The 23765-nt window shown below is 38.0% G+C and overlaps 1 protein-coding gene across 11 annotated transcripts; it reads left to right on the forward strand.

The window, feature by feature from the left end:
- Positions 1 to 666: 666 nt before the first annotated feature.
- On the forward strand, positions 667 to 18365 carry LOC149313583 (islet cell autoantigen 1-like protein). Of its 11 annotated transcripts, none has more exons than XM_089519368.1 (13): positions 1828 to 2759; positions 2885 to 2939; positions 3379 to 3451; positions 5438 to 5603; positions 5821 to 5893; positions 6435 to 6558; positions 7045 to 7243; positions 7685 to 7810; positions 9703 to 9801; positions 11317 to 11390; positions 14248 to 14288; positions 15764 to 15994; positions 16371 to 18365. In XM_089519368.1, the coding sequence occupies exons 4-13, from the start codon at positions 5445 to 5447 to the stop codon at positions 16484 to 16486; spliced, it is 1242 nt and encodes a 413-aa protein (XP_089375494.1). In that variant the 5' UTR covers positions 1828 to 2759; positions 2885 to 2939; positions 3379 to 3451; positions 5438 to 5444; the 3' UTR covers positions 16487 to 18365. The 11 variants fall into 11 exon arrangements, with proteins under 11 accessions (XP_089375500.1, XP_089375499.1, XP_089375501.1 ...); XM_089519369.1 differs by having other exon boundaries at positions 1828 to 2480; XM_089519370.1 differs by having other exon boundaries at positions 1828 to 2453.
- Positions 18366 to 23765: the final 5400 nt, after the last annotated feature.

Here is a 23765-nt window from a genome sequence, read left to right on the forward strand (position 1 = left end):
ATTCTAGCCATGCCTGCCTGCCTGCAACAGGCAAGGTAAACAGTTTCTTCCAGAATATCTTCCTGAGAATGTATGAACAGCAAAACAAAACAGCTCATCAGCTACTGCCAGTTTGTTAGAAAAGCATAGTTCTGGCCACAATAACGGGAAATTGTAAGTAAAGTGGAGGGTGGTGAAAGAAAAAAAGTTATCCCTGGATGCATTTTGGAAGAGCCCTTCAGGAGGCCTCTTGAAAGTTATTGTTTATTTATGCATGACCTCCCTGACTTGATGGTGTGTATTTTTTATTTTGAATAAAATGTTTGCTGTAATGCTAAGCTGTTCTTTTTTCTTTCTTTCTTTTTTAATGCAGGAATATATCCTTACTTCTTCTATGTCATTTTTGCCTCTGCTACTAAATTTTCTGTTAAAGAAGTAATAATTAGGAACACACCTACTTTGTTAACAGGGAAACAGGAGAAGGGGAAAAATCTGTAACCTCCTAAAATGCCATCATTTTAAAAAAAATGCTTGAGGATGCACCTTATTTAGGGGGGAAACAGATATCTATATGCTTTTTCCCTTCAGGTGTAAAAGCATCTTCTGGGGTAGAGAAGGTTCCAAAGGGGAAGAGTACTTCCCTGGGATTCTGATTTTTCTAAAACGTTATATAAACTGCTAGTGATCTATGAAGGATTCCAGTGCTGTGGGTATAATATTTTTTAAAAAACAAAATACCATATTGTGGCACAAAAACAGGCACAAAAGCTATTCAACCAAAAAACAAAATAATTCATTAAAGGCATTTGAAATTTAAACTGATTGAGACAAATAAATCTTTTGATGCTTAAAGATGTGGCAAGTGTCAATGTAATACTTCTGAATACAAGCATCATACAGATACAGTGGACCAGAGAACCCTAATCTCAGTTAGTGTGTTGCATGCTTGTACATTGAAGCTTCTGCATGTGGTTTAACACACAAAGGGAGTTGTAGTACTTTGTGCATTTCATTTGCTTTCAGGCGCTTTATAGGAATGAGTCCCGCATTTGGTATAATATGAGAAGGGGAGAGAGACTAATCTTACTCAATCTGAAGAATAGAGAGGACATAATATTTAAACCAGTAGAGAAGGGCGGGCACTTTGTTAATTATGGACACTTTCCCTGTGTCAGGGCACCTCATCATTTCAGGCTGCGGTTGAGTCCTAGAACCTATATCTGCCTGCACTGATTATTTTAAAAAACAATTTCGCCATGCCTTCAAAATGGATATTTTGAACTTTGTTACAGACTTCTTAAGGTATTGAAAGACACAGCCTTGCCAGTGTGATTCAGCATAAAAAGATAGGAATCCTGTAGCTCAGTGGTTCCCAAACTTTGATTCTCCAGATGTTTTGGACTGCAGCTCCCAGAATTCCTGATTATTGGCCAAGCTTTCTTAAGCTGCATCCACACTGGAGAAATGACCCAGTTTGGCACCGCTTTAATTGCCTTGGCTCAAGGCTATGGAATTCTGGGAGCTGGAGTTTGCTGTGGGGTCCAGAGTAGAGCTCTGGCAACTACAGTTCCCAGAATCCTCTAGCACTGAGCCAGGGCAGTTAAAGTGGCCTCAAACTGGATTATTTCTGCGGTGTATTTTTGACATTTTTAGTCTTTAATAATAAAAACCAACTGCTGGGGATTTGTGTGGTGCAACTGATCCTTCTCTGTCAGAGAGAGAGAGAGAGAGAGAGAGAGCTCTGGGCCACAACAATATAGTACAATACTGTCCCTGGGAGTTGTAGTTTATTGTGGCACCAGATATTTCTGTTAGAAAAAGCTAAATGTCACAAAACTGCAGTTCCCAGAATTCCCTAGCACCAAGCCAGGGCAGTTAAAGTGGCCTCAAACTGGATTATTATTTCTGCAGTGTGTTTTGGTCCTTAGACTGTTCCCTGCCTTCAACCTTAGTCTAAAAAGAAAGACATGACACAAGAGGAAGAGAAGGGAAGGGGGGCCAAGGCCAGTGGTCAAGTGTTTTGAGCTTTCATTGAGCCATGTCCTTCCATTTCTCTTGGAGAAGGCCCTCCATTTTGTGGTGCCTGGGCCTCCTTGGCAGTTATGAGGCGGTTGCCCTGCCAACACAACAACGGACCCAAAGGGGAGAAGAAGCAAGAAGGCCTTGTTGTTGTTGTTGTCAAGGCTGCTTGTTGTGAGGGAAGAAGAGGAAGAGGAGAAGGCCCTAGTTTGCCTCCTCTTGCTCTTCCTCGCCCCCATAGCCTTGGCCTGGGAACCACTAGGCTGCTGCTACCCCTAACTACTCCTACTACTCCCATTACTACATACTGTTAATATGTTTTAGGAGGAGAGCGGAGGAAAAGGGGGCGACTCAGGTTATTAGGAAATTAAAGGGAAATATTGGCTAATCCAGTAATCCTGCACCTGCTTGCTTTTGGGAATAATAAAACCTACTCAACACAATGGGATCTACCAGTGAGTAGATTTATACAGGGTTAGATGGTAAGATTTGGCTGTGCTTGTGAGGGCTTTATTTTTAAAAATCTCTTCTTGCGGACATCTCTCCCAGCTTTCTAATACTGGATCCAGATACTTGAGTTTTTATGTTTAAAAAAAACACACAGAATAACTGTTGTTGCTATGATTGTAGATCACCTCTACAAAGAACTTACTCTGTAGTAGCTCTTCAATAATTTAATTGCAGAGATGGCTACTATAAACAATGGCATCTATCTAAATGGAAAACTGAGTTGATCAAGTTAAAGCAAGCCTGGATATCAGGTGACTTGGCCATTACTTCCTAAGGTGATCTAGGGCTACTGTTTGCAAACAGTATTCAACCACTAAAAAAAAAAAGGGGGGAGGGAGGAAGTATGACATTTTGTTATCCTTCTTCTGTTTGACAGTTAAAAATACAGTATAGGATACCTCCCTTCTGCAGACAAGACAACGTAGCTGAAGGTATGTGTATGTCATAGGTAGGAAAAGGGAAGGAGTAGAGGTAGTAGGAAGATATAAGAGAAGGGTTAGAGAGTAATGAGAGAGAAACTAGAAGGAAATAAGTGGGTAAGGTAAGAGATTTTTGGATAGAAAGGAACAGAATAGTTATGTTAACGGGGGAATGAAGGGACCAATCCTTCAAGGGTAATTTAGTTAATATACTATTATATTATAATATATAATATAATAATGCTATACTATAAATGCATAGTAACATAGTAAATATTAGTATAGCAAATATATGTTTTAGATATATGTTAACTAAAGACTGTTTATGTTAATTTACTTTCTTTTTTCATGTTTTCTATATGTCTTAATTATATATGAGTATATATAGATGTTGATGTATCTGTATGTCAATATAATATAATATAATATAATATAATATTTTTTAAAAAAGGATACCTCCCTTCTGCAACATTCCCCATAAACAGGGATTACATCAGCATACACCATCAATAGGATTTTAGCCGGTATGTTTTTCATTTATTTTTCTTTTTATGCAGGATGTGCTATTTCTCCCCCAATAAAGTTAATAGTGTATTCTTATTTTAAGTGATGTTCTTCTCCATCTTACATAAATCCTACAGAGAGACCAGACATAAATATGTCTGTCAGCTGTCATTTCTTGAAAATTTAAACAAAATTAAGATAAAGGTTTAATGCAATTATTAAAGAAACTTGCCAGTTGTTATTTCCCCATCTGAACTGGCATAGTAAATTGTATATAGTTTTGTTTGTTTTGTAATTATATTTATTTAATATATACATTCCATATAGGCAGAGCAGTTAAAGTGCATTTAACATAAGTTACAGATATACGTTGTTGTTATTATTATTATTATAACTATTATATTTACTTCCATCATGCCTTTCACCCAAACTTGCAAGTAAAGTTGGCTTAAAATTTAAAAGGAGTAATACATACAAGGTTACCACATATGCATACGTTTTGCGTAGGTAGCTCTCATGATCTCCTCTAGCTATTTACACATAGGTCTCTTGAAATTAAACAAATAATTAATATTAGTGATGAAACACTTGCAGATGCAATAGGTAAAGTTCTTGAAGCATCTGTTTGCCCTTTTGTATCACCTGAAGGTTATTAATGATCAGTAATGCTATATTCAAACCAAGGGCCGGAATGCTCTCTGATGAGAAAAATAATACTACAAGATCAAGAAAAAATAAAGACGCTGGATGCAATATACAGAAAAGTTATGTAAAAGAGATGAAAAAATAAATGACACATAGAGCAAAGAACCATACGAAGATGACCCCCAAATTCTAAAAAGCAAAGTGGAAGCTACAATAAGGGAAACTGGGAAAAATAAATAGCCAAGAACAATCGAACTGATACAGTGCACACAGGCAGAAGCAACTCTTAACATTAACTAATGTATGTCAACAAATATGGAAAACAAAACACTGGAAATAATATATATCCCAATCCAAAAAGGAGACATAAAAGACTGCAGGAACTATATGACCATAGCATTAATATATCAAACAAGCAAAATTATGCTTAAAATTCTACAGCATACTTCAACCATACATGGCAAGACAAATTCCAGAGGTGCAGAAAAGTCAAGGCACTAGGGACCACATTGCAAACATATGATGGCTAATGGAGCACACCAAGGAATTCCAAAAGGAAATCAGCATATGCTTTATAGACTATAGCAACACATTTGACTGCATAGATCAGAGAGAGCTATGGAATGTTCTTAAAGACATTGGAGTGCCAACACATCTGATAGCCCTGATGAGGAATCTGCACTTAGGGCAAGAGGCTGCTGTTAGAATAGAATTTGGAGAAACAGTTTCATTCTCAGGGCAAAGGGGTTAGGCAAGGCTGTATATTATCACCTATCTATTCACTCTGTATGCAGAAAATATCACAAGAAAAGCAGTTTAGATTCAGAAGAAGGAATGAAGATAGGAGGAAGGAACAGCAACAGTCTTAGATATGTAGACAACACCAAATTAGTCGCTGAAAACATTACTAAAGGAGGTCAAAGATGGAGATGCAAAGACAATCTCCCTGGAAGCCAAGATGGCAAAACTGAGGCAGTTGTACTTGGGCCACATCATAAGAAGGTACAACTCATTAGGAAAAACAACAATGCTAGGAATAGTAGAGGGTAGTAGGAAGAGAAGAAGACTGCATCCCATATGGATAGATTCAATCAGGAAGGTCATGGGCCATTTAACAACAATGTTATGTTGCGCGATGCAGCCTACATCACATAGACAGAGGTTGTTAAGAAAGAAGCAAATTCAGATTGTAATAAAGACATTAAAAAATCACTGTAACTAAGTTTAGTTATCCGAACTTCAGATAAGTTTAGAATGACTAATCATTTTCTCCTTCTGTTTTATCTGATTAATGACTACTTTATTCAACATGATGAAATGCCAATAAATCATAAAAATGTATGTTTATTTTCATGGTTTAGTTATTCCATGGACACTTTCAATCAGTTTTATCCAGAAGATCAGTCAGTAGTCAGCAAAATGCAGAAGAAATTCTGGAAAACAAAGCAAGTTCTACTAAAACTAACAGGAGAAAAAGAAGACGAACATGTGGTAGCATCTGATGCTGAGTTAGATGCCAAATTAGAGGTAATCATTTAACATACTGTATGTTTGTAAAATACAGGTCAAGGATTTGCATGTATATCAGTCTTGTCTGAAATTTATATTGGGAAGGATAGCAAATGGTACTGTTTTAAGTTTGAGCTTGGGAGGTTTGCCAGTTCAATTAATGACAGTTTTCCATTTATTATTCATGTTCATTTGGTCCAATTAATACACTAACAATAACCATTTTCTGTTAAAGGTTTTTCACAGCATTCAGGGGACCTGCACAGATCTTCGAAAAACAATGGAAAAATACCAGCAGAGCTTAAATGGTAACATAGATAGAAATGTGCTTTAGTTTGTTTTATGATGATCAGGGTTGGACCAAATTTGTTACCTGCTTGAGGTTGACACCAAATGGCACACCTCATGCACCTAAAGCAAGGTGTGTACAATTCAGGGCCAGCCAAGTTAGTTTGGCACACAAGTCAGACAGTCCTATAAAATACTTCTTCCCAATCCTAGCAGTAAAATAGGAAGGTAAATAATGCATAATTTTGCTGCCCTTTCATAACATCCCCAAAATCTGTTGCTAGAGATAGCTGTGTCTTTCCACATAATGATGATTTGCTAGCCTTGATTATGATTTATTAAATATAAAAATAATTAATCTGTGTTACAGTTATATAATATATTCTTTAATAGTTGGAATAATTGAGTTTATGCATTTTGTTTCTGCCAGATATGATCCTTTTGTTCTTTCTATTTAATGAGGTCTTCTTCCTATATGTGCAACTATCCACAATCTTGAAATACAAGGGCACTTAGTATTGAAAATACTAAGGACACTGCTTTTTTCTTTCTCGCTTGTAGCTATATCTGAACAGGAAAATGAATTAGGGCTGTTCTTGAAGTTTCAAGCAGTGCAGGAAGAAACTCAAATTGACAGAATGACTGCTTCCACTGGCCAGGCCCTCTGTTGTTCTTCCCAACAAAGGTTTGTTTGTGGTGGTGATGTTACTACCCCATTTTTTCAGCAGTGAATATAGTACAACCACTACAAAAATAATATACTAAAAGGGTATCTTTTATAGATTTGGTATCCCAGAGCAGACATTCTGTGACAAGATTAAGGCCAGGAAGTGAATACTAAATTTATAAATTCTGAGTTGTTCATAAAAACACGTGTTCATTTATCTTCCTTTATTATGTAGAAAAGGAAGTAGTGTGATACACATTAAACCTGTTGCAGTATAAACATTGATCATTTATACCATTTTAGAATATACTGTAGAAACTTATTGTCATTATATATCGGGGTGGAATACAGTGGCCCTCCAAGAGTTGTACTGTACTTCAGTTCCCATCATTCCTTCAGTCCAACAATATCGGGGGGGCGGGGGACATATTTCCCAGCCTGGTAATGCAGTGCTGGTATTTTAATGTGATCTGTAATCTAATTCACTTCCTTTTTAAAATCTAGGTTAGCTCTTTGCACTGCTTTATCTCGCCTTGGACAAGAACTAGCAACATTCAGCCAGAGAGCTGTGTCTGACACCTTGCTAACAATCAGTCGAATGGAGGAAGCACGTACCGAGTATCGAGGGACTTTGCTGTGGATGAAGGATGCTTCCCAGGGACTGGATCCAGATACATGCAAACAAATGGAGAAGTTCAGAAAAGTACATATTCCCAAAGCAGAAATGTTCTAGAATAGGTCCTATTTCTCCTAGGAAGTGTATTTGGTGAGAGACTTGGCATGGGGTTTAGAAACAAGGATTCTCTCCTGAACCCCTCCCCAATTCCCTCACTACATGAAAAGTTTAAAAAAATTAACTCATAAAAAATCCCTAATATCTTTCATATTATGCATGATTACGCATACTGAGATGAATTATTGTTGTCACTCTGAAAGAACTAATGGTCCTGGTTTGGGTCTCAGGTCCTAGAAATGACCCAAGGCTAATTGGCTCCTTACACATGTGTGGTACATGGTCTAATTGATTGTTGTGCCGGTATAAAATGCTCACGCCAACAAGCAACATAAATAATTATTTTTAGAGTGTATTTTCTCAAGACTTTTTCTTAAAAGGCTCTTATAATTTTCTCTTTTATCACTCTAGGTGCAGATGCAGGTTAGAAATACTAAAACCCAATTTGATAAACTGAAGATGGATGTTTGCCAGAAGGTAGACCTTCTTGGAGCCAGCCGCTGTAATATGTTGTCACACTGTCTTGCTTCTTACCAGGTATACACACCAGCTTATTAGATGGCATGAATACCATTCACTAATGTTCTTTGAGGGTGAACATCTTTAGGGTGAACATCTTTCGCTTAATGAGATAAGTTAATGAATTATATTTTCCTAAGTTATACACTCAGACATGTGAAACAAATCAGCTGATGTGGTTATGTTATTAATGGTGGCTGGTGACTTCCATGTCAGTGGCATAGTGAACCTGCTCTTGGATGTTGGTTCAAATGTTAAAGGAGCTGTCCAATATGTTGAGCCTATTTTGAGGATTTATGGCCCCACTGACATGGAAACCGCTAGCCAGAGTTAGATATAAAGGATACATTAGGGCTCTTAACATGACCTAGAGTAGTGAAGTGCAAGGTCCCTCAGCTCCACCTCCATCATCAAAATATCTTCTGTTAAATTATATCTAAGAGTAGATAACTCCCAGGCTTGCATTTTGAAATACCAGCAATTTTTTAATGGGGGAAAGTGGCCTATATCTTTGAGTGCTTGTTGTAATTAGTTTGTTTCTTATTAACACAGATAATTCAGTAATTTCTTTGAGACAAGCTGGAATTGGTTCACATTGGCATGAAACTGCCCACTTTGGGAAAGAGCAGATTGATATGTTATAGCACTTGGCAGACTAGTTTTGAATAGGCATGTTTTCCTGTGATCTACCCTAACCACCCAAGATGCTAAAAACTATATAGAAGAACTATACCGAAAATAAAATATATAAGCTCCTGTGTTACCTTAATGGGCCAATTTGTGTCCTCATATTGCTGCTTGCTTCCATAATTCCATTACATTGTGTCCAGATAGTGCTTTGTTTCCTTCCATAAAATTGCTATGCTGTTTTATGCTCAAGCAGGGATTTGAACCCTGGGCTCCAGAGTCATAGTCCAATGTTCAAACTACTACACCAAAGTGGCTCATTTCTACATCTTAGATTTTGCAATGTAGTTCAATCAAAAAGTGCAGATGGTAGGGAAGATGCATATATTAAGGAAATGTACACACATAGATGGCTATATTAGGGGATATTGCTTGCAAAAATGTGTATGCTAGGCAAAATTGCATATACAATGTGTATATTAATGCATGAAAATGTATATAGATTTTCACGCTGCTTTCTGAAAAAAATACCAAACATGTAAATAAACCAATATTAAGATTGTAAATTATTAGAAACTGGATGAAACTAAAACTGACAATTCAAACCTGGTTCAAAGCTTTATTCATACTTGATATATTTAATACATAATGAAAGGGAGAGTTATGTCTCCAAAAGAATTTTTAAAATGATTAATGTTGATTAGATTCTACTGACCTGAAATCCAACTAGCCGGCATTGAAGAGCCAGTTTGAGTTCTTACAGATCTTATTAATACTCTTAAAATTTAACACCTTTGGAACTATATTTTCATAATCTCTTGCCTCACTTCTAAAAACAGTTTGTCAAGGTTTTTTTCCCATGTGAATAATCCAGAAATCTTTAGGGCTTTCTGGTGGAAAAGGCTCCTTGTGGAGACAATTTGGAACAGATGAATAGTGGGTGGCAGAAAGTTATCCCCGTCCCACTAGTTCTCTGCTATAAATTGCTACTACACAAAGTGTTCTTTTTCTTAAAAAAATATGGTATGCTGTATTAAAATATATGCACATCAGGTGTTGTTTACCCTCTTTAACACCTATATGATCAGCTTGGTTGCTCCCAACTGTTCATTGATTCTCATACAGATAAATAAGAGCTCTGGACGGGCAAGTGTTGCCCAATGAAACAGGGGATGCTTCAACATAGAAACAAACATGATTATAGTGTCTACTCCACTACAAGCAGAGAGGAAATATGGCATATATCATTGTTAAAGGATAATCTCTTGGTGTACTTCTCTTAGACAACCTTTTTGCATTTTTGTGAGAAGACTGCTCAAAAGATGTCTGAAATTAAGGAAGACCTTGTACATCTCCAGTCACCTCATCATATCGCATCTGAGGTTAATATATTTTACTTTTTCCCCAAATCAAGAATACCAACTATAGAAAAGAAGCATGATAATATTCACTGACTACTTTGTGTGTGTGTGTGGTTTTTTTTACAGTTTTTCTGTTTGTATTTGATTTGCCTTAAAATGAACATGCATCACATTCTGTTGCATGAATATATGCAAATGTACATTTTCTAGTGTGCATTTAAAACTTCTTAAGCTCAAATAAAACATTTTGGAGAGACACAAGAGCACTGCCTATGTACATCTTTCTAGTGCATAACACACAATTGAAAAACCATCTGATGTGCTGTTGTCACATTAATGTCTTCCTGTCTGCTCCTCTGCTTCATTGCATGCCCCTCATAACTATCTGTAAGGACAATTAACACATCCACCTCTAACAAACAATTAGAACCTAAGGCATACTTCGCCTAAACAGTAATGTGTGAAGCAGCACTAACATACGCATTTGGATGAGCAAAGGAACAATAGATCTTTTTGGAAAGATAGGAAACTTGCATGGCTGAAAGATTCAAAACAAGAGGCAGTGCTCTTGCAATCTTCTCACTTGTTCTTTTAACAAAATTTGAAGTGTTAGCTTTTCCTGCATTCAGAAGTATCTATGCAAGTTTGGGGAGGATATATTCTTACTGACTAAGGACTTTCTCATATGAGGGTTGAAAAATGGAATTAGAGAAGGATAGCAGAGTCTGTGACCGCACCTTTTACACTACCCCTGTGTCTGTTCAGTAGCTGGACGGCAGTATATCCATTGCTGCAGTGCTCCTTCATTGATGGACAAAATCCATCAATGCCTCCCAATCACGTTGCTTTTCCACTGTTGATGTATGTGTGTGATAAGTACCTCCCAAAGCAAATCTGACATGCAGAATAATAGACTGCTTGGGAATAGTGAGGGGGAGTGAAGGAGAGGAGCAAAATCACACCCACTCACACCACATATCCATCAGTGCCTCCCAATCATGTAGCTCTTCCACTGTTGATGTATGTGTGTGATAAGTACCTCCTAAAGCAATTCTGATGTGCTGAAAGTTGACCATAGAGTCATGCTGGGAGACTTACAGCTTCCTAGAAAAAAGCACTTCTCTAGCCATTTGTAGGCCCTCCAGCATGATTCTGTGGTTAGTTTCTGCTGGGTGTTGACCACAGAGTTGCACTGGGGGGCCTAGGGTTTCCTAGAGAGGTGTTTACCCAGATTTTTTTTTAAAAATGGTTTTTATTTGCATTTTTTCCATGGGGGTCCTGTGTCCCTAACCCCAGCAAATGTGGAGGGTCCATGGTATAAGTCTTACACAGGGGGACCATAGTTCAGATGACAGGGCAGTTATTTTACTTTGTTGATAGCTATGTTAGTGTTGGCTTTTTATATATTTTTAACTATATTGTTATTTTAATTAGTAAGCTGCCTTGAATCACATTCTTTGGGGAAAAGATCAACAATAACCATCATTATTATTATCAACAGTTGTTTTAAAATCATCCCTTTATGAACTTTTTCAGAAACTTATTGACCAATCTACTGTAGAAGACAATGATGATGCCAGGAGGGACATTACCACTGCAGAATTTAATAAGTATGTTTTCATGATTTAAAATGTCATAGAACCAAAACTGATTTTGTAAGCCAGTCCTTTTCATCTCCTTTGTGGTGAATTAAGGTTTCCCAGCTCCATCCCTGTTGTCAGTCTTAAGAATCAATGGATTAGTCTGTTTCTAATCCATGTACATTTTGCATGCATGCCATTAGTTTGTCTAATCTGTCTGATCCTACATTGATTTGCAATTTTTAAAAATTATAAAATTTGCATTTGAATATATAATTTCAATTTTCTTGAAATATACATTTCTAAATATACTTTTAGTGTACTTTAAAATTTATTTATTTATTTATGTGCTTTTTTGAGCCAGAAATTGAACAAAAAAATTCAGAGATGTGAAAAATTCAAAAGTTAGTTGTGTTACAATATGCACATGAGTTCAGGAGATATGCATCAGTTCAGTTTTGCATTTGAATGTGCAAGGATTGGGTTCATCATACATCCCTAGTGGGAATGTGAAAGTCTCTTTGACAACCCAATCAGGCTTCATTCTCCAGACATGATCTGAGGACATATGATGGAAACATTTTTGCCAAGCTCTGCAAGTCTGGTTTGAATCAGTGCCTCAGTAGATGAATGCCTAGGAATCCCATGTGCACTGCTTTGATTTCCATGATAAATGAAAGGTGGGATGTAAGGGTACTAAACAGATAAATTGGAATCCAACAGGACAGTTTGCTATTGGGGGCCTAGATTGCTATATGCCCAGGTGTAGGATTGGGGCTCATATGTTACCATGCCAGAATCAGATGCTGGATCAGAGGACATGCACACTGCCACTCCAAGTGTCTGGTTCCTGTGGGTTTCATTGAGCCTTTCCACTATCTTTCTGAATATACTGAGAGGAGCTGTATCAGGCCTGGAATCATTATGTTTGTGTTTCAAGGAAATTGACCTTTTCAAAAATACCTTAACTCTGTCCAAATACACTTCCACTGGGTTGGCTGTAGGAGGAACCCACACAAAGTGCATTATGCCCATCATTTCCCAGAGAGGGTGGGAAAGTCAATTGATACCAAAATGATTGACTGGTCAGGCTCCCCCATTGGAAGCCAGTTCTCCGTCCTACTTTGCTCAGAGCACAGCTGCTACTTCAGCTCCCTTCTGATCTGATTCCTGGCCTTGTGCTCTTTTGCATTTATTTTTCTCTTGTGCAATTTGGTGTTTTCTATTTCCTAAATTTAATGAATTCCTTATGTTAAAGATAACTTCTTTTCATTATCTGTTCTTTTTTCTCCCCTCTGAGTAAAAAGATAAAATATGTCTACAAACAAGAAAGAAACCTTGTTAGAATTTTTGTCTTTTGGGTGTGTTCTGCTGTATCTAATTCTGTTGAGTCTTCTGTCCCAACAAAAATGTACAGGCTCATCCAGCAGCTTGGACGACAGGAGCAGAGTCAGCTCACAAAGCAACAGCCATAGCTATTTTTGTGCTGAGAACAAAGAGGGAATAGAGCTTCTCCTGTTTCAGATCTGTTGTACTCAGGCAGTGATGGGGAAGGAAATAAGATCTTGACACAAGACCTCTCTGCCTGATTTGTTAAGACCCAACTTTGCCTCAGGACCAACAGAAGAAGTCTTTAGAAGATTTGACAAAAAAGGAAGAAGATATATCAGTGTCACTTTCCCACCAAGTCGCCCCATCACAGATAAATATATTTTATAAACTGTAACCTAGTGCTACAACATAGAATTCAACCCCAGACAATAATTTTCTGCCCTCCCTTGTGTCCCAAGAAGAGACAAACTGTGGAACAGGCTTCCAGATTTTTGTTGACTGAAGACACAGAACCATTCTCAATTGGATTATTTCTCTGGAGCATATTCCATATTTGTGAAGCCAAAGAGAAGGAACAAGCAGTGTTCAGTTTTAGATCTGAAATTCACAGTTCTGTAGTGTACGTGATTTCAGAAAAGAAACCCACTATTCATAAAGCACAGAAAATGAGTTTTCAGCATTAATCAATTTAAGCTAAGGCTTACTTAAAGCAGGAAAACAGCAGACTTCTTAGGTTCACCATTTTCGATTCAAGGCAATGCCTTTGACCTTTTATATTGTTAGCACTATATTGTCCTGCCCTAAGTGCCCTTGTGTTTTCACAGAGTTAATGGCTGCTTTGTTGGCTTTTCTGAGTCTTCAGGAAATATCTTTACTTAAAGTTATGCCTCCCAGGGGATCTTCCTACAGCAAGGCCTGCAAGGACCGCAGGACAAGGTTCTCTTGTCTGCAGTCTCATTGTTTTATGATTCCATTCAGTAAAGCCATTTATCTCTGTCCCACAGGATCTTGGGGCAGAAATATTTACATAACAGCAATGATGTTTCAACTAATACTTCAGTAGCCATGGTGTCTGACACAAGATGTGCTACGTCAAATTCAGTCCCACACCTGGATTAGGCTTGAGTCCAGTTAGCCATTTGGTGGCTGAGCAGCGCGTTTGGGCATTGATAGACTGTTGTTTTCCCAGAGGTGTTCATAATGAAAATCTATGAAGTTATTTTGAATGCTTGCAGCAGGCTTGGCTAACATAATAACTAGTGAGGAGAGCTGAGAGAGACTATATAGCCAAACATTTTGATCCAATGTGTCTTTCTTACGTCTGGGGAAGTGATGGGCATAACATTAAGCTTGTGTAGATCTAGCTTCACAGAAAATATGCATTGTGTTATTCCACAAATATTCAGATAAATATTGATAAATCTTTTTGTAAACACCTTTCTTCATTTTATTATAAGAAACAGTGGGCTCCAATTCTCATCAGTGTATAGCATTTCAGTGCCTCCAGCACCACCACCATTTTAAATTATTTCTTTTGCTTTTTTTAAAAATCAAGGATGATTTTAGTGGAAGATGAAAGCTCTGAAGCTCTGACAGGTAAGATGCTTGACAGTTATTATTATTATTATTATTATTATTATTATTATTATTATTATTAACCTTTATTTATAAAGCACTGTAAATTTACACAGCGCTGTACATACAATCTTTTTAATTGGACGGTTCCCTGCCCTCGGGCTTACAATCTGAGAAAATCACTGCTGTAAACAGTAACAATATAAATCTTTTAATTAGTTATGTTATTCTTAATTAACGTATTTAAAATGTTGTGTTAGGCCAAACTATGGGATTTAAAGAGAATGGTACAGAGTTTTTCACTGTTGACATTAAGGTAGCCCATTTTGTTAATGGCTCCTTTAGAAGGTCTCCTTTTGTCCTATTAAAGTTGCCTTACTCCTTCCTAGAATCTTGTTCACCACTGGACTACAAAGCCCATAATAGGACTGCTGCATGGGAATGATGGGAGTCCGGCAGATACTTTAATTGTCAGGTTGAGAAAGGCTGGCCTAAAGAATGGATGTTGCTTTAGTGTTAAGAATTGTCATAGATAGATTAAGGAATAACCACAGAAGGAAGATTTAATATAGTCTATCACAATATAGTTGTGATATAACAAATTAATAGCTATGTATCTGTCAACACAGTAATACGTTTTTATATTTCTAGGCAATATAGACTGTTCTTTTCCATTAGACTGATTCACATCTGACCAAACCAGAGAAGGGCATAGGGTACACATGTACAGGTCTAAGTATGGTGCATTCTGTGTTTTGAACAATAAAGATATATGAATGCATTTATAGTTTTTTGTGAGTTTTTCGGGCTATGAGGCCATGTTCTAGAAGATTTTATTCCTGACGTTTTGTGATGTCAGTCACAGCTGCTGGCAAAACATCAGCAATAAACTCTTTTAGCGTCATAGCCTGAAAAACCCACAAAAAATTAAGGATGTTGGCCGTGAAAGTCTTTGACTTCAGATATGAATGCACTTGTTTGTTTTCTACGTTTAAAAAGACGGAACTGTTCTATAGAACACACAATAAACATTAATTTTTAATTTTACTTGTATCTTTAAGTCTAAGGCTCAAATTTTAAGTCATGCTGTATCATGTGGTATATTTACTGGTGTGATGTAACAAAAGCAGCATTGTTATAAAGAACAGTATTGAACTAGAATACATGTAGGGAACCTACAGTCTCCAGATGTTGTTGAATTCTAACTCCTGTCAGCCACAAAAGCATGGCCAGTGATCAAGGGTGATGCGAGCTGGAGTCCAACAATTATATATGTCAGTTCAGATATACTAGCTATTGCTGACCTGGCTTAGCTTCCAAGATCATATGGGATTTGGTGCCTTTAGGGTATTTAGAACAATAGACTGTAAAAATTAAATAAACAGTAAATACATATTGATAAAACAAGAGCGATAATGTACTGTGAAGCACCTCACAAATTAAGTAGTCAAAAGAATACATTTTCTTTACCTTAATATATTTTATATAACTTTCAGAACTCCAAACAGACTCCTTGGAAGATTTTTCTTTCCTGAAGAATTTGTCAAGGCCCAGTTCTTCAAGTGCAGGAAATATCACACAGGAGTGTCACACTGTGGTTGATAGTTCTTGCATCCATCTCCCTGTTCAGGGATTGGCTACAGAGGAACAGTCCCAAGCTCACTCACCTGCATTTCTGCCTTCACAACTCCTTGATTTTGGCTTCCACACTGCAGAGAGATGCAGTAGTAAGTACCAAGAAAACAGGTTCTGTCCTTTTTAATTGTATCTTTTGTCTCTTCATTTGAAGTAAATGTATAGTTAGTATTTGCCGTAAATAGTCATTCTTTAGAAGTGCAGATGAACAATCCCCAAAATCACTTTACAGTATCTACCTTTGTGCCATTTGCAAAGCTAGGAGTCTCAGCCTTATTAAATAATAATGTAAACATTGTTGAATGTTGGTTTTTCCCTTCAATATTTTTAAAAACATCTCAGTTCTTTTTTATCAACTAGCATTCCCTAGCAAATTCCTTTGTCTATGAAAAACAAGACTCATGAACAACAAAAAAGTTTATTTCTTAAAAGGTTTGTCATGATAGTTTAATCTCTCTTGTGTTTCAGCTGCAGAGGCACGTTCCCAAGACATGGCAGCATGGTTTGGTGCTTTTGCAGACCTGGATCCCCTTTCAGATCCAGACGCTGTTGGACGTTCAGATGATGAGCTCCTCACTGCATGATTAAGCGGAAACCAAGTCACAGGTTCCTCTGGCATCAGACTTCTGTGTCCTTCAAAGAAAACTCCCAAGACTGTGTTCTTGTTATCAGCAGAGATAAAGAATACTCATTGATGGCAGAAAAAGGACATCAGTATGGTAAAGACCAAATGTGCCTCTTGATTTCATGAGTGTTGGCCTTGCTATAAAAGCTTATATTGCTTTTATGGAAATGCCTAACATAATTTGTTTCTAAAGAGAATGACACCAATGTGTTTTTGAAATCTAAAAATATCTCTTTACTGTGCTCCTGCTTTTATAGGTAAATGGTTGAGAACACAGAAAACTGTTCACTCACATGCTGCTCTCATGCTGGTAGATATCACTGGGTTTTGTGATTCATTTTGGATACTTTTAATACTTCTGAATCTGAGATGTTGCCCTTTTTATCTACTCCATCTGTGCTTCAGTAACTAAAGGAAACATATATTTGTATGTGTCATCTTCATATTGCTGGGACTTGTAAAATCCCCAGTGAATGTTAGATTATCTTTCTATTGCTTTCACTGTTTGTTTTTGTAGTCATATAGAGCAATCAAAACTCTATAGTGTTTTGCAACTGGTAAAATCCAGTTTAAAATCCAGGAATCAACCCTCTAGATCCCCAGAAGTCCTTTACCCCTGAAATATTTACATCTGGAGGGTGCATGAAATCAGAAGAATGAGAGTCACTCCCTGTCAACAATTGTCCAGTCCCCAACTAGCTCAACCTCCAGGAGTTGTAAAGGCACATTTACTGGAACTCAGCTGAGGGAAAGGTTGCATTTCTTTTTTTAGGGGAAGGTTAGTAACTCCTCTGTTTGCCACTGTTGCGGCCTCAAAAACCACCAGTGACCTTTCTAGTTTTAAAAATGCTGTCAGGTAATAGTACTCATATTTATTTGGCTCAGAGGGTATAGGAGGAAAAGCTTTTAGAGTAACTAGAACCCTATGTAGGTATAACGTTTACCTTAACGCTAATTGATATCTTTTTTTCTACTCTGTTAATTATAGGAATGTTGTTGCTAGTATTGCTTATCGAGACACCCGTAGGATATGTTTTGATCCTTTGGAACTGAATTATCCTAGTCATAGAGTAACACTGCTCTCCCTCTACACGTAGGAAATGAGTTTTTTTTAAAAATTACATTATTATTTATATTTATATATCAAACAGAATGTGATTTTTACTTTCAAACTGTGAGGATATTCTTCCATTTGTACTGATGTACCAAAAACAAAGCAAAGAATATTATAGAAATTTCATAGAAATGTTATCAGTTTGTAAAATGTCGTTCTAGTGTACTTCCTTATTTGGAATGTTGTTGTGTAACTACACTAATTAAACTGATGGATGGGTGGTTTTTTTTGTTAATTTTTTTAAAAAAATAGACCACTTTTCATCAAAATAAAAACTAGGGCAGTTTACAAGATAAACCAATATAACAGAAATAGCAAAGGATATCAGTTATGCAGAGTTAAGTGAAGCCAGTACTAGCATTCAGTACCCCAGCTTACTTTTTATTAACTGGTGGAACAGTTATACCAGATGTACATGACAAACAAAAGGTCATTCCAGAGAAAAACTGTGTTGATGCATCTCTGCTAGACATGGCAAGACTAGGAAAGTTCTCTGGAATGATCTCAAATAGCTCAGTCCCAAGTTGTGTAGGGTCTTATAAATGAACAACAAAACCTTAAACTCTACTCGGTATTAAGCCAGCGTAGTTCCTTTAGCACTTGTGTAATGTATGCAAAGTACAAGTTGAGTCTACCTTATTGGGAATTCCAAAATTTGAAATATTCCAAAAACCAAAATGTTGGCTGAAAGAGTGGCACCTTTACTTTATGATGGTTCAATGTAAACATTTTTTTCATGCAATGTACAATATTTAAATATACAGTATTTAAAATAGTGTCTAAAATTACCTTCAGGCTATTTGCATAAGGTTTATATGAAACAAATGAATTTTGTGTTTAGACCTTGGTCCCATCTCCAAGATACCTCATTAGCACATTTGCAGATACAGGAGGTATTCCAAAATCCAAAATACCTCTGGTCCCAAGCGTTTTGGATAAGGACGACTGTTAAACAACCTAACTGCATTTTGCACTACAGTACAGCCTCCTCCCCCCCCCCCCCCCGGTACTGTATTAAGACCCCCCTGTGGATACCTGAAACCATGGATAATGGGGGACCCTATTATTTTCAGTGGGACAATGACCTCTGGCCCAAATATACCACAGAATCACACTGGAGGACCCAGAAATGCCTAGAGAGAACATATTTTTTCAGATGTAAGTGAAACCACGGATACCAAATCCCTGGATATGGGGGTCATACTGTACCTGCAGTCTCCAAACTAGTCCCACACAGAGCACATTGTGGAGCTCTTGAAAGACAAGCAGCCTGTGTCCTGGAGGCAGCTCCGTGGATCTGATACAGATATCAAATGATATCAACAAGGTTGTGTCTTTGGCTTCAGACCTGGGGCAGGAAAGCTCCTATTGCAGCTATTTTAAACATAGGAATAAAATAATGAGAAAAGGCTTCAGCTCCTGAGCTGCATCTGCAGCTCAAAAATAATCCAGTTTGACCCCACTTTAACTGCTGTGGTTCAGTGCTATGGAATTGTAGTTTGTTGAAGCAAAAACAAATTGCTTCATCCTGTCTTTCCTAGATATGATGATGAATTCCAAGACCTTTTAAAGTTCCTTATGACTCAGCAGCTTCTGTGGAAGGATTATGGGACCTGTTTAGTTTTTGACAGAATGAGAGTACATGGCATAGTAGCTTGAGAATTGGACTGCTACTGTGGAGATCAGGGTTTGATTCCCTGTTCATAACATAAAAACCCACTGGGTAACAAACCCCCTCTGAACCAATCATGTCAAGAAAAACCCATGATAGGTTTGTTGCCAGAGCTGAAGATTACTGCCAGTGAGATTGGGCTCTGAGAGAAGGGAAGGTTCTGCAGAATCTGGGCCCTGGACACAAGGAGGTGACACTGTACTGGCAAAAAAAAAGAGGGCTCTACAGTTCCCAAATCCAATCCCAAGTCCATCTAGTCTGACACCTTTCTGTCATAAAGGAACTCACAATCAAAGCACCCCCAACAGATGACTATCCAGCCTCTGTTTGGCGACAAACTGTGACTTGGATATAAAGCTACATAAACAAAATTCTGCTTGTACAATGGCTTTCCCACCACCTTTCTATTGCAACACCCAGCACGCCTCACCCTTGAAATAGCATGGAATATGATGGAGGAAGCTACTTAGTTTATTAACAATAATGTCACTGAAAAAAAAAATATACTTCTGAGGCACTTTGGTGACATGTACATGCCCAATGCTCCAATGTACTTAGTCCATCAAGTCTGCTGTAAAAAAAAACCCGTTTAATGAAAATCCTTAAATTATGGTAGCAAATTTAATTACAGTAGCAAATAAAGAGTGGCTGTTTAGCTTGTTTTCTGTGAGACACAAACATCTAACTGAATGGAGATGTTGTGCAATATAGTTTTAAAGCTCCTACATAGATAGTGATTAGACAGTCAACTGCTCACTTTGAAAGAAACAGAATTTTTGAAGGGACACTGCCAGTTTAAACAGAAAAGAAGAATGAAAAGGATGGCTGTGTTGGAAAGTTTTGTGAGTGGTGGCTGAGCCACCGGAAACAAAACAATGAACTGGGTTTGATTAATCTATAATCAGATCTACATGTTTCATATGCTCATGTTAAATACCATAAATACCATGTTTACTGTAAGCCATGTGACTTCTTCAGTTATGCTTTCTCCCAGGTATGTGTATATAGGATTACATCTTTATTCATATACAAAAACTGGTTCAGATCAATCACTTTTGTTCTGTGGCTAAGTATTTACATTTATACAAATAGATTTTACAGTTTGAATCCTTCTGCTTTTTAGAAATGAGAAAACAAAGTAGTCTTAAAACCTTCTAATACCAGTTTAAAATGCTTTAAAAGTAAGTACTAAATTTAAAAAGCATCTAACGTTTTAGGGACTTATGGTGTAGTGCCAGTATGGTGTAGTGGTTTGAGTACTAGACTACATATCTGCAGATCAGGGTTCAAATCCCTGCTTGTCCATGAAGAACCGCTGTGTGACCTTAGGAAAGTCATACCCTTTCAAGCCTCAAAGGAAGGCAAATGCAAACCCCCTCTGAACAAATCTTGCCATAAGATCACCTTAGGGTCTCTGTAAATTGGAAATGACTTGAAGGCACACAACAACAACAAACATGAATGTAGATTAGTCTCTACTTTTGGCAATGATTTAATATTCTTTGAACCAAAAACAATTATTCTCATTATTAATCATTAAATTAATAAATGGCTGACAAAAATTAATAGATTTCTTCCAAAACACAGAAACCATTTTTTCAAATAGAATGAGCCACTCTGTATTAAAATTGGCTGCAATAACGTGTTTGCCAGCAACCTTCCACACAGATACAGCAAAAAGAGATTAGAGGGGGATTTACAGAATTATGGACTAGGCACATTGTCATAGCTGACTACTTGTAGTGCTGCGCTAAGCCTTTGCTCCACTTAATCTTTGCCAGAATTATATATTAAAAAAAAAATCTCTTACATGCAGACAGTAATCACGCTAGCAATATGGCATCAGTCTCATTTCTGTTGTTTTCATGTCTGCATTTTTTTGTAGCTCTTGGGCAAAGCCCTCCTGTTCTCCAGTTATGGGGGGGTTGGGGAGAATACAGTGATGCTGTATCCTGTACATGCTCTGCTTAGGAAAGAAGGGGACAAAAATACCATATCCATAATGTCCCTAACATTGGCAGCCACATGCCGATCAACTCACAATAAGGAAGACACTCTCAGCTATGAAAGGAAGAAAGAATAAAGCAAGCCATTCCAATGATGCCCCCAATTTAACAGAACAATTCTCCCTTTTAGAGACATGTTTTGTTCCCTCTTTAGCTGTTTCTAAATACTCCAAGGTCATCATGTTGGACTCATTAGGTATTGTAGCTAGATACTTGGGCACAGAGCCTGCTACTTTGAGGAGGGAAGCCATTTAAATAGCTGCACAATCTCCAAGGAGAGCCAGCATGGCACAGTGGTTTGAGTATTGGACTGTGACTCTGGAGACCAGGGTTCCAGTCCCAGCTCAGCCATGAAACCCACTAGGTGACAAAGGGCAAGTCACACTCTTTCAGCCTCAGGGGAAGGCAATGGCAAACCTCCTGTGAACAAATCTTGCCAAGAAAACCCCATAATAGAGTCGTTGTAAGTCAGAAACAACTTGAAGGCACACAACAAACTAACAAAACAGCCTTCAAGCCCATTCTGGGCTCAATTCAATGAGATGGTTTAAGCCCTTAAACTCTTGCAAACAATCTATATTATGAATTGTCTTCCACACAAGTCATCCCAGCCAATAATATCCTTCTCAAAGGTCTCTCTTTGGCCCATGTCAACCAGCCCACCCATTCACCATCCAATGTAAGTAAGGTGAGTGGTGCTTTGTGACAAAACACCTCTTTGGACATCTGACTAGCTATTAAACCCACAGAAACTGGTTGTCTCCTACATCCACTTGTTTAACAGTCTTTACGCATTGCTTTAATTGGGTTATGATCGAACTGCTACAGATTGAATGTTTTGACTGTAGGAGCATGTCACAGAGATTTTCAGTAAAAGACTGGCATGTAAATTTCTCATGTAAAATAGTAACTGAAGCAGCTCTTCTTTTCTTTTACCTGCCTCCTTCTACAGCAGAGAACAAGCCATTCATAGTGCAGCTTTCTCCTTCTCTGTGTTTTGAAGCAGACAGAGAACACAGCTGAGTGACTTGGATTTCATGCTACAAAAGAAGAGGTTGCCCACAGTTGTCCAACTTACAGGTTGCCCACTATAAATGGTCCTATGAATGGTCATCTGTGCACCCACACATATGGGTTTTTCTGCATCTGCACAGAGATCTTCAGAGGCTTATAGAGCTGTGTTTTGATAGCAAATTCACCCCTCACCTGCATAGATATGTCTTGGATTCCTCCCAAAATCCAGTTGAATGTCCACCAGTGGGAAGCCTAGAGTAATGAGATGGCATGAAGAAAGGAGAAGGGTAAGTTGGTTAGTGCACAGATGAGCATTTAAAGAAATACAATTACAGGTAGGCAACCTCTTCTTATGGTCTCATATAAATGGGAGAATACCAAACTCGTTGAGGATGGTGAGTCATGCCAGGAGTGATAACAGTATCGTCCTACCAAAGGCCACCATAATGAGACAAGAAGGTAGATGGCTGTGACCATGTAGTTGAACAGCAGAGGTCCAGAAGAAGGATCCCTCTGAGATATGCTGACAAGGTGGCCATTGCCCATTTGGAGTGAGATGTAACCCGTTTCAGAAGTGGTTTCCCAGCAAGGGAGTAAGAACCACCCAATGAGAGAGACACTGACCTGAGATTGCCTTTTGCTTCTTATGCATGCCACAGGTGACAAACAGATGAGGACTCTCCTGGAAATGTTTTTCAGAAACAACATAGGAGTATCCTTCTAATGTGTTAGGTATGGAAAAAGGATTTCATGAAGGCTAAAAGAACCAGAGGCTGGCTGAGACTGAAAGCAGAAAATATGTTTGAGAGGAAAGATATGCCTGTAGAATGGACTACCATGTTCTTATGCAAGCCTAAGTAAGAGGGTGCTGCGAGCTCATTGGCTCTATGAGCAGAGGCAATGGCGATGAAAAGGTCTATCTTCCAGGAGAGCAGCTGGAGATCAAAGGATGCCATCGGTTTGAACAGGGGAGGGTCAAGAAGAGGATCCATACAGACAGGGTCCTCAATTAAATCTTTTATGTTCAGGTATGAATGCGCTGTCCTTGAGTAGGAAAGTTCTGGACCTCCCAGAGTTGAAAACCACCCTTAAGAACTGGATATAAGCAGGACCGACACAGAAGACAATTTATGTATCTTGTGGAGGCTGAAAAGGAACTGGAAGTTTAGGCACCTAGAGGGTGGGGTCACTGTCAAAAAGCTTATGCAATAGCTCTAGAATATTCTGAACAGTGCACTGAGCAGGTACACATAACCCATCTGTGTGAGTCATAAAGACCATCAAGAAGAGGACTTTTCCTATTTATCATGAAGCCAGGTTCTGAAGAAAGGACACCACAAGGTGGACATCTTCAGGGTCTGGTGGAAAGAACAAGAGTTTATCTGCCAGTCATCTAAATATGGGATGACAAAGACTTCCTGGGCAAGTAGCT

This window comes from Sceloporus occidentalis, unplaced genomic scaffold (genome assembly GCF_023333645.1).
Source record: "Sceloporus occidentalis isolate IW3139 unplaced genomic scaffold, rSceOcc1.0.p SCAF_4, whole genome shotgun sequence".
NCBI lineage: Eukaryota > Metazoa > Chordata > Lepidosauria > Squamata > Phrynosomatidae > Sceloporus > Sceloporus occidentalis.

What these genes read in the sequence shown, in the direction of transcription:
- LOC149313583 (XM_089519374.1), top strand. Translation starts at nt 5,445, where the DNA reads ATGGACACTTTCAATCAGTTTTATCCAGAAGATCAGTCAGTAGTCAGC. An exon ending in ACCACTGCAGAATTTAATAA is followed by an intron (nt 11,391 to 14,247) that starts GTATGTTTTCAT and finishes TTAAAAATCAAG; the next exon opens with GATGATTTTAGTGGAAGATG. An exon ending in AAGCTCTGAAGCTCTGACAG is followed by an intron (nt 14,289 to 15,763) that starts GTAAGATGCTTG and finishes TATAACTTTCAG; the next exon opens with AACTCCAAACAGACTCCTTG.